The 13,635-nt window shown below is 38.3% G+C and overlaps 1 protein-coding gene across 3 annotated transcripts in view; it reads right to left on the reverse strand.

The window, feature by feature from the left end:
• Positions 1 to 13,635, reverse strand: part of TBL1X (transducin beta like 1 X-linked) — a 332,695-nt gene that overhangs the window by 85,689 nt on the left and 233,371 nt on the right. For all 3 annotated transcript variants that reach the window (XM_063450157.1, XM_063450158.1, XM_063450156.1), the window contains exon 3: positions 13,211 to 13,318. In XM_063450157.1, the coding sequence (XP_063306227.1) occupies positions 13,211 to 13,268 (58 nt within the window). In that variant the 5' untranslated portion in view covers positions 13,269 to 13,318. The remainder of the gene's footprint in view (positions 1 to 13,210; positions 13,319 to 13,635) is intronic.

The following is a 13,635-nucleotide window of genomic DNA, read 5'->3' on the forward strand; positions in this document are numbered from 1 at the left end:
TAATCTCATTGAAGGGGTCTGGGTACGCTGTCCCAGTACCCTTAACCCTGAAATATAAAACGCAATGTAAGGAAAGTGAAAAAGGGTTTTAGGGAGGGCCACGGAGGCAAAGAAACACTATAGTAGTGGGAATCAGCTTTGTATTCCTAATGCTTTAGTGTTCTTTTATTATATCAGAATCCTTAAAAAAAAAAAACTGGATAAGGTCTGAGCCTCTCTCGGCCTTTGAGAGGTAGTGCTCATATCAGCCCCTTAATAAGAATACAAAATTCCTTGTATGACCCAAATACCAAAAAATGCTAGTAACCAACAGAACAAAGGTCAAACTCTGACTAATAAAGGCTAGTTACAGTTGTGCTCAAAAGTTTGGACACCCTTGGAGAATTGGTAATATATATACAATTTTTAAAGAAAATATGAGTAAGCAGGCAAATACAATTATTTTATTTATTATGGGATTCATATTCAACTGTAGGTTATAACAGGATGGGACAATCATTAAATAAAACATGGCAACAAATAAAAAAATGAAATGCCCCATTTTCAAAAGTCTGTATACTCTTAGTTCTTAATACTGTGTATTGCCCCCTTTAGCATCAATGACAGTGTGCAGTCTTTTGTAATAGTTGTCTACTATCTGTCTACGTCAGATAGTAAGTATATATTTTTTCCACATGATATCTCCACCCACTATTATTTAAGTTAAAGTTCCCCACACAATGTCCATGGGATGGGGTCTTTATAGCAACTAGACAGCAACTGGTTGCTCACTGTTTAGCAGATATGCCCCCTAGGTAAGTGGGGCAAAGGGGAGATTGTTAAACTCCATTATACTAATATTGTGGTCATTCTGACCCCCCTGACTTATATGGTTTGCCTCCATATGGTTAATCCTTGCATTTTCGAGGGTTGTTTAACAATTTGCCTGCTGACTGCTAGTACTGCAGTGGGCAAACAGAATTTTAAATTAACACGTGTCTGCAAAATGCTAGTAAACAATAACTCGTAAAACAGGCATCCTGCTGGAGGATGAGAATTTAAAAAATTAAATTAAAACAAAATCAGTGCTTTATAAATATTCTGATTCCTATACTTTGTATGAGGTTTAAATGTGGAAAGCACTGATTTTAATCCAGATACCAAATGCATCCGGCCGATTTGGCCAGGTTGGCCGAATTCCGTCTGGAATGAGCTTAAGAGAATAACCATTCTGGTCGGAATTCTGACATTTTCCAGATGGACAAAATCTAGTGCAGGGGTAGGCAACCTACGGCACTAGTGCCATGCACGGCACTCGAGGTGTCTTTCCACGGCACTCAAGGCTGCTAGAGCCAAACAGGGTCTGGCCTATCAGGAGTCTCAGTGAAACTTCAGATATCTGCTAATACAAAGAGGTGGTGAAGGACAATCCTCAATTTATGCATTGCAACACTTAGAGGAAGTGATCTCAGATCACTACCTCCCAGCACTTGTGAATGGGAATCCACACTGTAGTAGAGCAGCCCACAGCTGATGTTGCAGCTCCTGTCCTTGACCTGTACCTGCCCAGGCTGGTCCCCACTGGAACCCAGGGAAGCCACCCACACTGCTAGACATACACAGACCTGCAGAATAAGCCTCCCCTCATACAAATAATACGAACAGCCCACACACAAACATACACACAATCCCCACAAACGCAACACCACTAACAATCTACATACATGCACACAATCCCACATGCAGCCTCTCACGTGCAAAACCCCAAGCAGCCCCCATACACTACCTAACACACAATGTGACATATCCATCTACACACAATTCCGCAGCCCTCATACACAGCCCACATTCATATGTATCATACACAATACCGTAAACTACTAATGAACATATACAATATAATAGCTCATATACGCACAAATACAACGACACAAAGCAATTACAGTATAAATAACACAAGCAGAATACGTCAGCACACACACCTCAATTTAAAAAAATAGGATCGGCAGGGCCGTTTGAAGGAATTTGGGGGCCCCAAGCAAAATGGACATGGTGCCCCCCCCCCACGCACGCAAAGCCTACAGGAACCACAGCATAGCCACACAGTTTAAGTACACCCACACTTTATATAAATAAAAAAGGTTTACAGTGCAAATACTGCTGTTGCATATAATGTGCATAAAACTTGAACATTTTCAACAATTGAAAATTCCCTGTGTTCTCCTCATCTCCCCTTCTCCTCACCCTCCCTCCCTGTGTTCTCCTCATCTCCCCTTCTGCTCACCCCCCTCCCTGTGTTCTCCTCATCTCCCCTTCTCCTCACCCCCCTCCCTGTGTTCTCCTCATCTCCCCTTCTCCTCACCCCCTCCCTGTGTTCTCCTCATCTCCCCTTCTCCTCACCCCCCTCCCTGTGTTCTCCTCATCTCCCCTTCTCCTCACCCCCCTCCCTGTGTTCTCCTCATCTCCCCTTCTCCTCACCCCCTCCCTGTGTTCTCCTCATCTCCCCTTCTCCTCACCTCCCCCCTCCCTGTGTTCTCCTAATCTCCCCTTCTCCTCACCTCCCCCCTCCCTGTGTTCTCCTAATCTCCCCTTCTCCTCACCTCCCCCTCCCTGTGTTCTCCTAATCTCCCCTTCTCCTCACCTCCCTCCTCCCTGTGTTCTCCTCATCTCCTCACCCCCCCCTGTGTTCTTCTTACTCCTCCCCCCTCCGTGTTCTTCTTACTCCTCCCCCCTCCGTGTTCTTCTTACTCCTCCCCCCTCCGTGTTCTTCTTACTCCTTCCCCCTCCCTATGTTCTTCTTTCTGCCCCATGTTCTTCTTACTCCTCCCCCCTCCCTATGTTCTTCTTACTATTCCCCCCCTATGTTCTTCTTACTACTCTCCCCCCTCCCCATGTTCTTCTTGCTCCTCTCCCTATGTCCTTCTTACTCCCCTCCCACCCTCCCTGTGTCCTTCTTATTCCCCTCCCCCTGTGTCCTTCTTATTCCCCTCCCCCTGTGTCCTTCTTATTCCCCTCCCCCTGTGTCCTTCTTATTCCCCTCCCCCTGTGTCATTCTTATTCCCCTCCCCCTGTGTCCTTCTTACTCCCCTCCCCCTGTGTCCTTTTTACTCCTCTCCCCATGTCCTTCTTACTCCCCCGCCTATGTTCTTTTTACTCCCCCCCTCCCTATGTTCTTCTCACCTCCCCTTCCCTGTAGCGTGGCCGAGCTCAGGGTGCACTTCCTGTCAGTCCGGCCGGGAACAGGAAACTAAATCTCCTGTACCGCGTGGTACCCAGCCGGACTGACAGGAGGAAGAGGAGCTCGGCCACGCTATAGGGAAGGGGAGATGACGAAAGAGGCAGTGCTGCAGCCACCTGAGGCTCTCTATAGAGCGCTGCAGCCTTATAGAAATGGCCGGCCTTGCTTGGGGGCCCAGGCCAGCTCGGGGCCCCAAGCAATTGCTTGGTGAGCTTGCCTGTAGTGACGGGCCTGAGGATCGGCACGCTACAGGACATCACAATCCTATATCGGCACAGTGCTGCTAAAAGGTTGCCTACCCCTGATCTAGTGTATAGTAAATTACTCTGTGAATTTAAAGAATATGAATCTGAGGCAAGCAAAATGGTTGTGTGTGAACATAGCATACTGCTTGTTTTTGAAAATTAAATTTCAGAGTTGTATGCAAACAAATCAAAAACTCTATAATTATGAGAATACAATGGGCTGGGATTATGAACTTGAAGTTAATTTTGATGATGCATCTCTAAAACAGAAAGTACATTATTTATAGACTAAAAATAAAACTTAGACTCAAGTTCATAGCACCAGAACATTCTTGGCACACATTGTTGACACCAGCTAATCCATAAAGCACATATCCTTTCATTTTTATAAAGCATCAAGACTACTCCATAGTGATTCAATGAATCATGCATGTCACATGATAAAGTACCTTTCAAATGAATTTCAGAAACAATAAAAAAAAAATAGAATCATAATTCTTGCAAATCAAAAAGATGTCTAAATGAAATGGATCCGATGTTGAATCATCCATTAATTCAACTATTGTATCAACTAAGTCATCCTCTGAAGAAGAATGACTATTATACAGATGAAGCATACATAACGTTTTCCTTAGATATTAATGTGTCCTGTTGACTGGAGAAAAATATCTGAACAGTAAATCATGTTAAATATGCATAGAAGGAACATTATGGGAGAGAACACAAGTTATTGAAGGCCAGTATACTTTGTGATGGTACTTGGGTTTCCTCAAAAGAAAATAATAGAGAAATGGCTAATTGAGAAATGATTGTTTTCATGAATTCAGGAGAGATCTGCTAGAGAAGGCTATGAAGCCCAGATAATGCAAAGTCCATCTGAAGCACGCTCTCCAATTTTTGAGTTACATTGTATGCCTGACTGTTATGCACATCCAGACCATATAGACTAAAATAATTAAATGCATAGTGTATATATGTAAGCTCCATGAAGCTGCATTTGCATGTATGCCATTTTGGAAGTCATGGCCAAGTGTACATGTGATTGCACAGCATCGCTCGTGGGTGATAACATCCTCCGGCAATTCAGTGTCAGGATTACAAGTTGATCCAGCACTCAGTACTGTGTCACACCTAGGACTAAGAATATCATATAACCGGACCTTAGAATAGCCGGACTTAAAGTCTCCAAGAATAGTCAAAATACTTGCCGAGGTCAGGGACACAGAATCAGACACAAAGATGAGGGAATGCCAAAAGTCAAAGATACCAGATATCAGGGAAGTCAAATCAAAGCCAAAGTCAAATACCAGAAAATCAAGATCAGGAACGCACTTTTGGATAACCATGGGCTTGAAACCACGACAGGGCAATAAGCAAGAGGAGAATTGGGTTTAAATACCCCTCCTGTGGATTCGATTGGCTTTAACCGGCCTTTGACTGCAAAGGCAATTACCGGGTTTCCATGTGCATGATTGCTGCTCAGCACAAACCATCCTGTGGATTTGATTGGCCATGACCGGCCTTTGACCCCAAAAATAATTACCAGGTTTCCATGTGCATGATTGCTGCTCGGCACAACTTTTCCTGTCAGCACAGTAATGTTGCTCGGCACAACTTTTCCTGTCAGGACAGTAAATGCCACTAACCATGTTAGGATGAATACGTGACATTCAGATATCATGGACTACATCTCCCCTGATGCTTTGCCAGTATTATGGCTGTATATGAGCATTGACAAAGATGTCATCTGGTCTGGAGTGCTGAAAGTTGCCTACCCTTGCCCAAAACATTAAAAGACTGAGTTTTCACACACCTAGGACTCTATTTAATAAGTATTCCAAATGATTAGAGATCTTTCCAAAAGTTACCGTTAAAGTCTATGGAGATATTTGTAGCTAAATAATTTGGAAGGTTTTTCTAACAGTATTGAATCCTTTGGAAAACTTATTAAATCGAGGCCATAGTTAGAAACACACTCAGACATGTATACATTAATACATTTTTTAAAGTGATATTTAGACATTCACACGTTCTAATGGCATGTATCTAGAAATATCTGTATATTCCATGCAAAGCAATCTTTATTATTACAAATGAGCTGGAAAAGAGCAGCGTTCAGACTAAGACAGCCTACACAACCCACCTGCAGAACAAACATGTGACAAGCTAGGGTAATTCCAGACATGTCAATATGCAATGTAGACAATGCCAAATAAGCCAGATGCTACTGCTAGAAATATATTCTCCACATCTTGACATCTGATTTTTGGAACTTCTATTTAAGAGGGTGGAGAAAAGCCAGAAATAGAACGTAAAATAAAAAGTAATTAATCTAACACGAAAACCAATGTGTCAGTTCTGGAAATGTATACATAAAGAAAACCTGGGACTTCTAGAATATGTCAACTGAAGTTTCTTTCTTGTAGCTTTGCTGACATGACTATTACTATTGCAGAGTTTTTTCAACTTAAAAATAAAAAAGGAAAAATTCCAACTTGGTAAAAGATCACACTCTACTATGTACCAATCTGTCTACTTGCACATCAATCTATGTACCCTTTTATCTACCTATCAGTCACCGGATCTCCACATTTATACATTTGTATCCTTTATCTCGATCTCCAAAACAGTTTATCTGATCTTCATGTATCACGTATTTAATTTAAAACCACTTTAATGCAACACTTAACACCATAATCACTACAGCGTGATTGGGGTGGTTATAGTACCTGGAATGCCCACCAATGTAAATATTCAAACTGTTCAGTAACTACTACTACGGACGCTGCTCCTCACATCCTCTCCTGAAAGCTCTGTTACTTGAACTAAGCCCGGCATTGCAGAGTTTAGCTCATTGCCTCAATGTGATCAGCTGGCACTCCCAGTTAATGAACTAGGTATGCATTGCAGTATTTAGATTACTTACATTGGAGGGACACCGGTGCACTCAGATCACCATAACCACTATATAATGCTGTAGTGGTTATCATGCTTGGAGTGTTCATTTAACGACTTTGAGTTCATTTAATCCCAGGTTACATAACTTAAGTTCCTTCTGAGTATATGGAAACTTTATTTTATGTAAAAATGTGCATGTAATGGTATTGCCCAACTGCAGGTAAGATTGCTTTTACAATTTCTTTGTGTGTTCGCACATTATAATCAATTATAATATAGCCCCAGCCTAATCTTCTACAGTTTACAATTATACAATGTGGATACACAATCGCAAACAATTAACAGACAAAATACAGTGAAGAGACAATAGATGATTAACCCCTTAACGCCGTTACGACGTGCTATGCCGTCACGGTTTAAGTGGGCTTTAAAGCCGTTGTGACGGCATAGCACGCCGTAACGGCTGAAGCCCCTGGAGCGCCCGGTATACTCACCTTCCCGGCGCTCCACTTCGGGAGGACTGCCTCACAGCCCAGGCAGCCCTCCCATGGCAAATCAGGCCCCCAGGGGCCATGTGATCGCTCTCAAAGAGCGATCACATGGCCCCCTATAGCTGGCTGTGGATCTGCCAGCAGGGGGGCTGTCTGAAATGTCAGACAGTCCCCCTGCTGGTGGGAGGTGTAAAAAAAAATATTACACATGTGTAAAATTAAAATAAATATATTTATATATATATAATATATATTATATATATAATATATGTATATTATATATATTTAATGTCATACATAGTGTATTTTAATACTAACATTAGTATATATATTAGTATTAAAATACACTTAGAATGACGTTACATATATATAATATACATATATTATATATTTAATAGATATATACATATATATTATACATATATAAATACGTATAATTACAATAATAAATAAATAAAATAATAAAATTAATAAATAAAATATTGAAACAAAATTTAATATAAATTATATATACATATGTAATTTCATTCTAACTGTATTTTTTTATTAATATATATATATATAGGTAACAAAATACACTTAGAATGACATTCTATATATATCTATCTATATATAAAATGCAAATAACCGCAAATATACATATATAGATAAATACATATAATTACATAAAAGATTACATTAGTATACACGTAGAATTTAAATACCTATAAATGCATATATATTAAAATTCTACGTGTATATTTAATTAATCTTTTAACATAATTAGGTTATTTGATTAATTAAAATTTGATTGACATACCTGACAACACAGGGAGAAAGTGCTGAGAATTTAATTTGCAAGCACTATATTTGACCCTGTAACTCTCCAAGACAACATAAAACCTGTACATGGGGGGTACTGTTTTACTCGGGAGACTTCGCTGAACTCAAATATTAGTGTTTCAAATTGGTAAATTGTATTACAACGATGATATTTTAAGTAAAAGTGACGTTTTTTGCATTTTTTACAAACGAACAGCACTTTTATGGACTATATTATTGTTGTAATATGTTTTACTGTTTTAAAACACTAATATTTGTGTTTAGTGAAGTATCCCGAGAATAACAGTACCCCCCATGTACAGGTTTCATGGTGTTTTGGAAAGTTAGAGAGTCACATATAAGGCTTGCATTTCATTTTCTTTACATGATGGCATACCATTTGCAAAAGTAGACAACCCAAGGTATTGCAAGTGGGGTATGTCCAGTCTTTCTTAGTAGCCACTTAGTCACAAACACTGGCCAAATATTTGTTTTTTGCTTTTTTAACACAAAAACAAATATGAACGCTAACTTTGGCCAGTGTTTGTGACTAAGTGGCTACTAAAAAAGACTAAACATACCCCACTTTCAATACCTTTGGTTGTCTACTTTTTCAAATGGTATGCCATTATGGGGGTAATTCTCATTGCTGGGCTACCACACCGTCTCAAAGGTAACATTACCAATCTGGCAAATTTCGATTTGAAAATGGAACGTCCTATATTTGACCCTGTAGCTTTCCAAAACACCATAAAACCTGTTAATGGGGGATACTGTTGTACTCGTGAGACATCGCTGATTACAAATATGTGCATTTTTGTGCAGTAAAACAGTATTATGACATTCACAGCTAAAATGTCAGACGGAAATACAAATTTAAAAAAAAATCTTATTTTCTCACATTTTTTTAAAATGTTATTCATAATGAATTATGTTCCATATATGAATAGTTAATGATAAATTAAAGCCCTGTTTCTCCTGAACAAAATGATATATAATAAGTGTGGGTGCATATAATATGAAAGAGGGGAACTACGGGTGAACAGACATATAGCGCAAATTCTAGTTTTTGTTTACGTTTTGTTTTGATCAGAACGTGCACTATTGACTCCGTCCTGAAGGGGTTAAAGATGAGATGATTAAAGAGTTTACAACCTGGAGATAACTTTGACTAGAGGTTTTTGCTACACCAATTCTATAGATTTGAAATCCAAACTAAATAAGGGGTAACCATTTGTCAGGGGGTTCAGAATTACACAACTTCTTAACTGAAATCTACTCTAACATTGTGATAAAATACTCGTCACATCTCTGATCTGCTCATTTTGGAATTTTGGTTTGTTTGGAGTAATACTGCACAGAAATATTTAATCTAATAGACCATTGCACAGCATCGAGTTTATAAAATATTTATTATCACTCATTTGTCTACTGAAAGGTGTAAAACCTGCAATGTGTGCAGAAATGCAAACATTGAAACATTTCTTTTGACTACATTTAACTACTATAGCGCACTGTAGTTGTTATGGTGTCAGGAGTGCCCTAGTGCACCCACAATGTAAGTAATCAAAGTGCCGCTTCCTGCTAGACTTATTTTCTATTCTCATCTCCCTTAAAAGCGTTTCCTTATATTGTAAAAATATAATAAGGATAGTGTATTTAATATGTCTAATGATTAGTCCAGGTCCTCTCAAATCAGTGAGCAATCAGGCTTAGGAAGTGAGACGGCCACGTCTATTCTAAAACGTTATGCTTTTCAATGAATGGCACAGTAAAGTTAATAGCAATAACAATAACAATAACAGGCTCCCACAAATAACTGTTGTTTGCACACTTTTTTCCAAATTATATTTAACCCCTTAAGGACCAAACTTCTGGAATAAAAGGGAATCATGACATGTCACACATGTCATGTGTCCTTAAGGGGTTAAAAAACTACTTGATTGTTTTAGCAAAGACCAGCAACTTCAAAATGAAAAATAAATTGGGTCCTGGAAGTGGTATTTTGACCTTTGGCGTGGTTCATCATGGGCGTACTATAAAAGAAATACACTTTTGCGCCATAACAATGCTTTCTGTACTTTCTGTACTGAGTTCAAACTGAGTAGCACAGCAACAACAACATTTGAATTCTTCTCATTTCTCAAACACCCCACTGTTTCACAGCTGGGCCCATTTGTAATGTTCCAGAAATGTTTCTTTGTTCACACTCTGGTCCTCCTGTGCTTGTCCTTCTATAAAATGTTACGTTCTTAAAATTCAATTAAAACTGCTAATTTAGTTATTTATTTTATGTTTGCTTTTTCCATTTTCTGTGGACTAACCGAATAGGTTAGACAAATTTGAATTACATGTATGTTATTTCACACAAGTGTGTGCTGAAAGCAGTTTTTTTAATGAAATTTGTAGTCAGAATATTTGGTAGAAATACATTTTTTAAAAAACAAGAACAAAATATGTATCCATGTAAGCCTTTCAAGACTAAAATGTCAGAACCGAAACAATAAATCTAGCTAATCATAGACTTGAAATCATTCATCTTCACCAGCACCTAAAACAACTTACATTAATCAAAAGAAACAGAGCAACATTTAGTGTGTAACTCAACACAGACTACTTATTTAAGTTGTTAACTAAAATAATTACCAATATGGTTTTTGCACTCTCCTCGATCCCAGGGTGCAACCGAACATGAGGTTGGTCAATCCTCACAATGTGATTTGCAAAAAGGTAATAATGGTCCAGGCATTCAAGTTCAATCCAGTGGGCAGATTTATTGGAGCAAAATCGAAACAACTTTTCGGCCCACAACAGGGCCTTTGTCAAGCTTAACAAAGGCCCTGTTATGGGCCGAAAAGTTGTTTAAATTTTTCTCCAATAAATCTGCCCACTGGATTGAACTTGAGTGCCTGGACCATCATTTCTTTTTTTGTTAACTAAAATAAAGCATTTTTGACTTGCTCATTGCACTTGGTCACTGAAGCTGCAGATGCACAGAAGTTGGCATGCGATAACGACGAATTCCACCAATGGATTCAGCACCACACTTGCATATTAGTGGAAACCAAAGCAAACAAATTAAAAGTGTTTTTATTTAGACTTTGCCAAGTAAATTTCAATGAGTGGCATGGATTGTATGTGAATGGCTACTAGGGCCCTCTCCCTCCCCCAATATCTATAAATAACTTAGCGCTAATGTAGAAGCAGGAGGAATCCTTGCCAGACTCCAGAAAGAAAAAATGATCAGTACTGATGGTCTTCCAGTGCTTAGAGAAGCATTGGGACACAGGGGCCCACAGAAAATGGGAAAAGCAACCTATTTGGCATCTGACTGGCAGCTGGGAGGGTGCTACTTTGTCTCTATAGATTCTCTTGTAAAATTGGCATGCGTTTAACGCCACAAAAACTGGACACTTTGTTAACCCCTAAATAACGTTTTCAAGCTGAAGTACTCTAGCAGGGTTAATCGTTCAAGTGAGAATTCAAGGTGAATTTTGAATTACATTGGAGTGAATGACCTATCCAGTTACATAGTAGTCAAAATGGTCTCTAGATTTCCAAACCTTTATTCATCCTACAAACCCCTTGCCTTGGATTATTTTTAAGGCACGTTGGATTGTTTGCCATTTTGTAAGCTTTTTAGTGTTTTCTCTGGGCAGAAAATAAAGCTCTGAAAAATATAAGTATGAAAAAGTGTTACAAGTTTCTGTATTTTGTTTATTGTAATTAAAGATTAAGGACAACCTTTATTACAAGAGACAATAGGGGTGGGTAGGTATGGACATTTTATTTTAAATGTGTGGAGCATGGATGGCTAATGCCACTTCTTTGTGGAAGGGACTGGCAATTAGGACTAAGGTATTGGATATCCTGTCTCCTAAAATAATAAAAGCAAAATGACAAAATGGAGTGAAAGCACCTGTGATCAGAGAACTGGACACTCCTTGGTTATTCATTATAGGGGGGGTAGGCACAGAATTTGAGCAGAAGAATTTGGTGACAGTTTATTTTATTTTTTTTATAACTAATTAAAAGGGTTTTGTTACCATTTCAACTAAGAGTACCGGGGATATAGGGAGGAGAAGGCCAGGGAGCCTTGGGCAACAAATTTTTGATATATTAACCACTTCAACTACCGTGACTACATTTTTTCCTTTGAATTTATTTATTTCAATTTGAAGTGCTTTGAATGGATTTTTTTTTTTTGGCATTCTTTATTTTGTCTTAGGCAGTAGGTAGAACATTACATATACATGTAAACAGTTGAAAAGAAAACAAAAAAATGTGTAATACACCAACAATTGACATTGCTTTTGAATGGATTTTTACAAAGATACAAAAGAACAAACATCTATGGTTATCTTCAAAGTTCTCACAGCCTTTGTTAGTGAGAAAGAGGTTTAATTAGAAGTAAACTTGGACCATGCCCTCAAGCCAAACATGATAATGAATTGAATGATAATGAATTAAAATGATTACCTGCTTAGAAATAGACAAATATGCAAAATTCCATATTTCAAAAATAAGATGGTCAGGTCCTAAAACTGTCCCTGTAATTTCCCCATAAATAATAATAAGGTAAAAATAAGGTGCATTTTTGTACTGAGGGGATGCAGCAGAACACAAATTAGTTATACTACCGCAACTAAATAAACAAGGTTTATGAAATTCAAAGGATACAATTTTTTTTTAATCTGGTAAAAAATGGTTACCTTCTCATTTGTTTCAACAAAGTGACCTAGTTTGTCTCTTTAGCCTCGTGTACAACCACAAGTGTAGTCAGTTAACAAGCTAAATTTAACCTGTTCGGTCTCGTACTTTCACTTTCCTCATGTATTTTACAATATAAAAAGTGCAGTCTCATGGATATTTTCTATTGTATCCATGTCCTTATATTGCTACATTTATATCGGTCAAAATGTCTATGCATAATTGTATGCTTCAAACTGCACACAAAAATGTAAAATGTCAACAACAAAAAAAGGTTTACCTTAAAATTTAGCAAATATTAGTAATTAAATGTCAGCATTAACCATGACAAAAAGACAATGGTAAATACCTTCATAGAATTTACTGTTAAAAATGTATAAAGTTGCTTAGAAAATTTGAGTTTATTGGCTGCTTTGAAACCCGCTTATCAAAATATGAATAGTTTTAGCGTGGAAAAAAAATAATGCGTTCCTTTTGATATACGACTTATAACTGACAATAACGGAGACAATCCTAGGTATACGGGGCATTCTCAAAATCTGGACAAACTTGCACATCTATTTCTTTAGCTGCACTACTTGTCTACAAATTATAATAGGCAAAACTGTGAAAATCGTTCCCATCAGCTGATGCTCTTAGCCAATCGCTGCCTGCTACCCCGCTATGGTGTGAAGCCAAGCATAGCCATATATCCACCATAAAGCTTCAGACTACTTGAAACCAAGAATCTCTACTAAATGGCGAGTAATAATTTATCATAACCACCTCAACGTGTTCAACTGGTTATGGTGCCTACAGTGTTTCTTAAAAGCATTTTAAATATAGATAAAAGATTAACAAGATCTTACCTGACTCCTGAAGATAGCGATACACCAGGAAATTCACTTCGTCACTGGTTATGCTCATCTTAACCCCACCTCAAAATGATGAGGGCCACAGGAAGTGAGGTCCCCACTCTAAAAAAGGGAAAAACAAAATTAAAAGGTAAGTGTCTGGCTAAATTGTTATGTTACTGCTAGGCTGCAGCACATCCATCTATCTTCCTGCAAACTACAAATATGTGAGCTGTGTTCTTTTGGCTTTCAGTGCAAATCAATCCAGTGTTCCTTATTATCGCTATAAAATGTTTTGAACTTTTACATGAAAGCTTTACAGCAGAGCGGGAGTACAAGGATCCTAAAAGAATACATCATGTTCTAAGCGGATTTTAAAATTACCGTAGAGTGCAGGCAAAAGAGTAAATACATTGCAAATACAAAACAAAAAGAATATG

This window comes from Pelobates fuscus, chromosome 1, assembly GCF_036172605.1.
Source record: "Pelobates fuscus isolate aPelFus1 chromosome 1, aPelFus1.pri, whole genome shotgun sequence".
Lineage (NCBI taxonomy): Eukaryota > Metazoa > Chordata > Amphibia > Anura > Pelobatidae > Pelobates > Pelobates fuscus.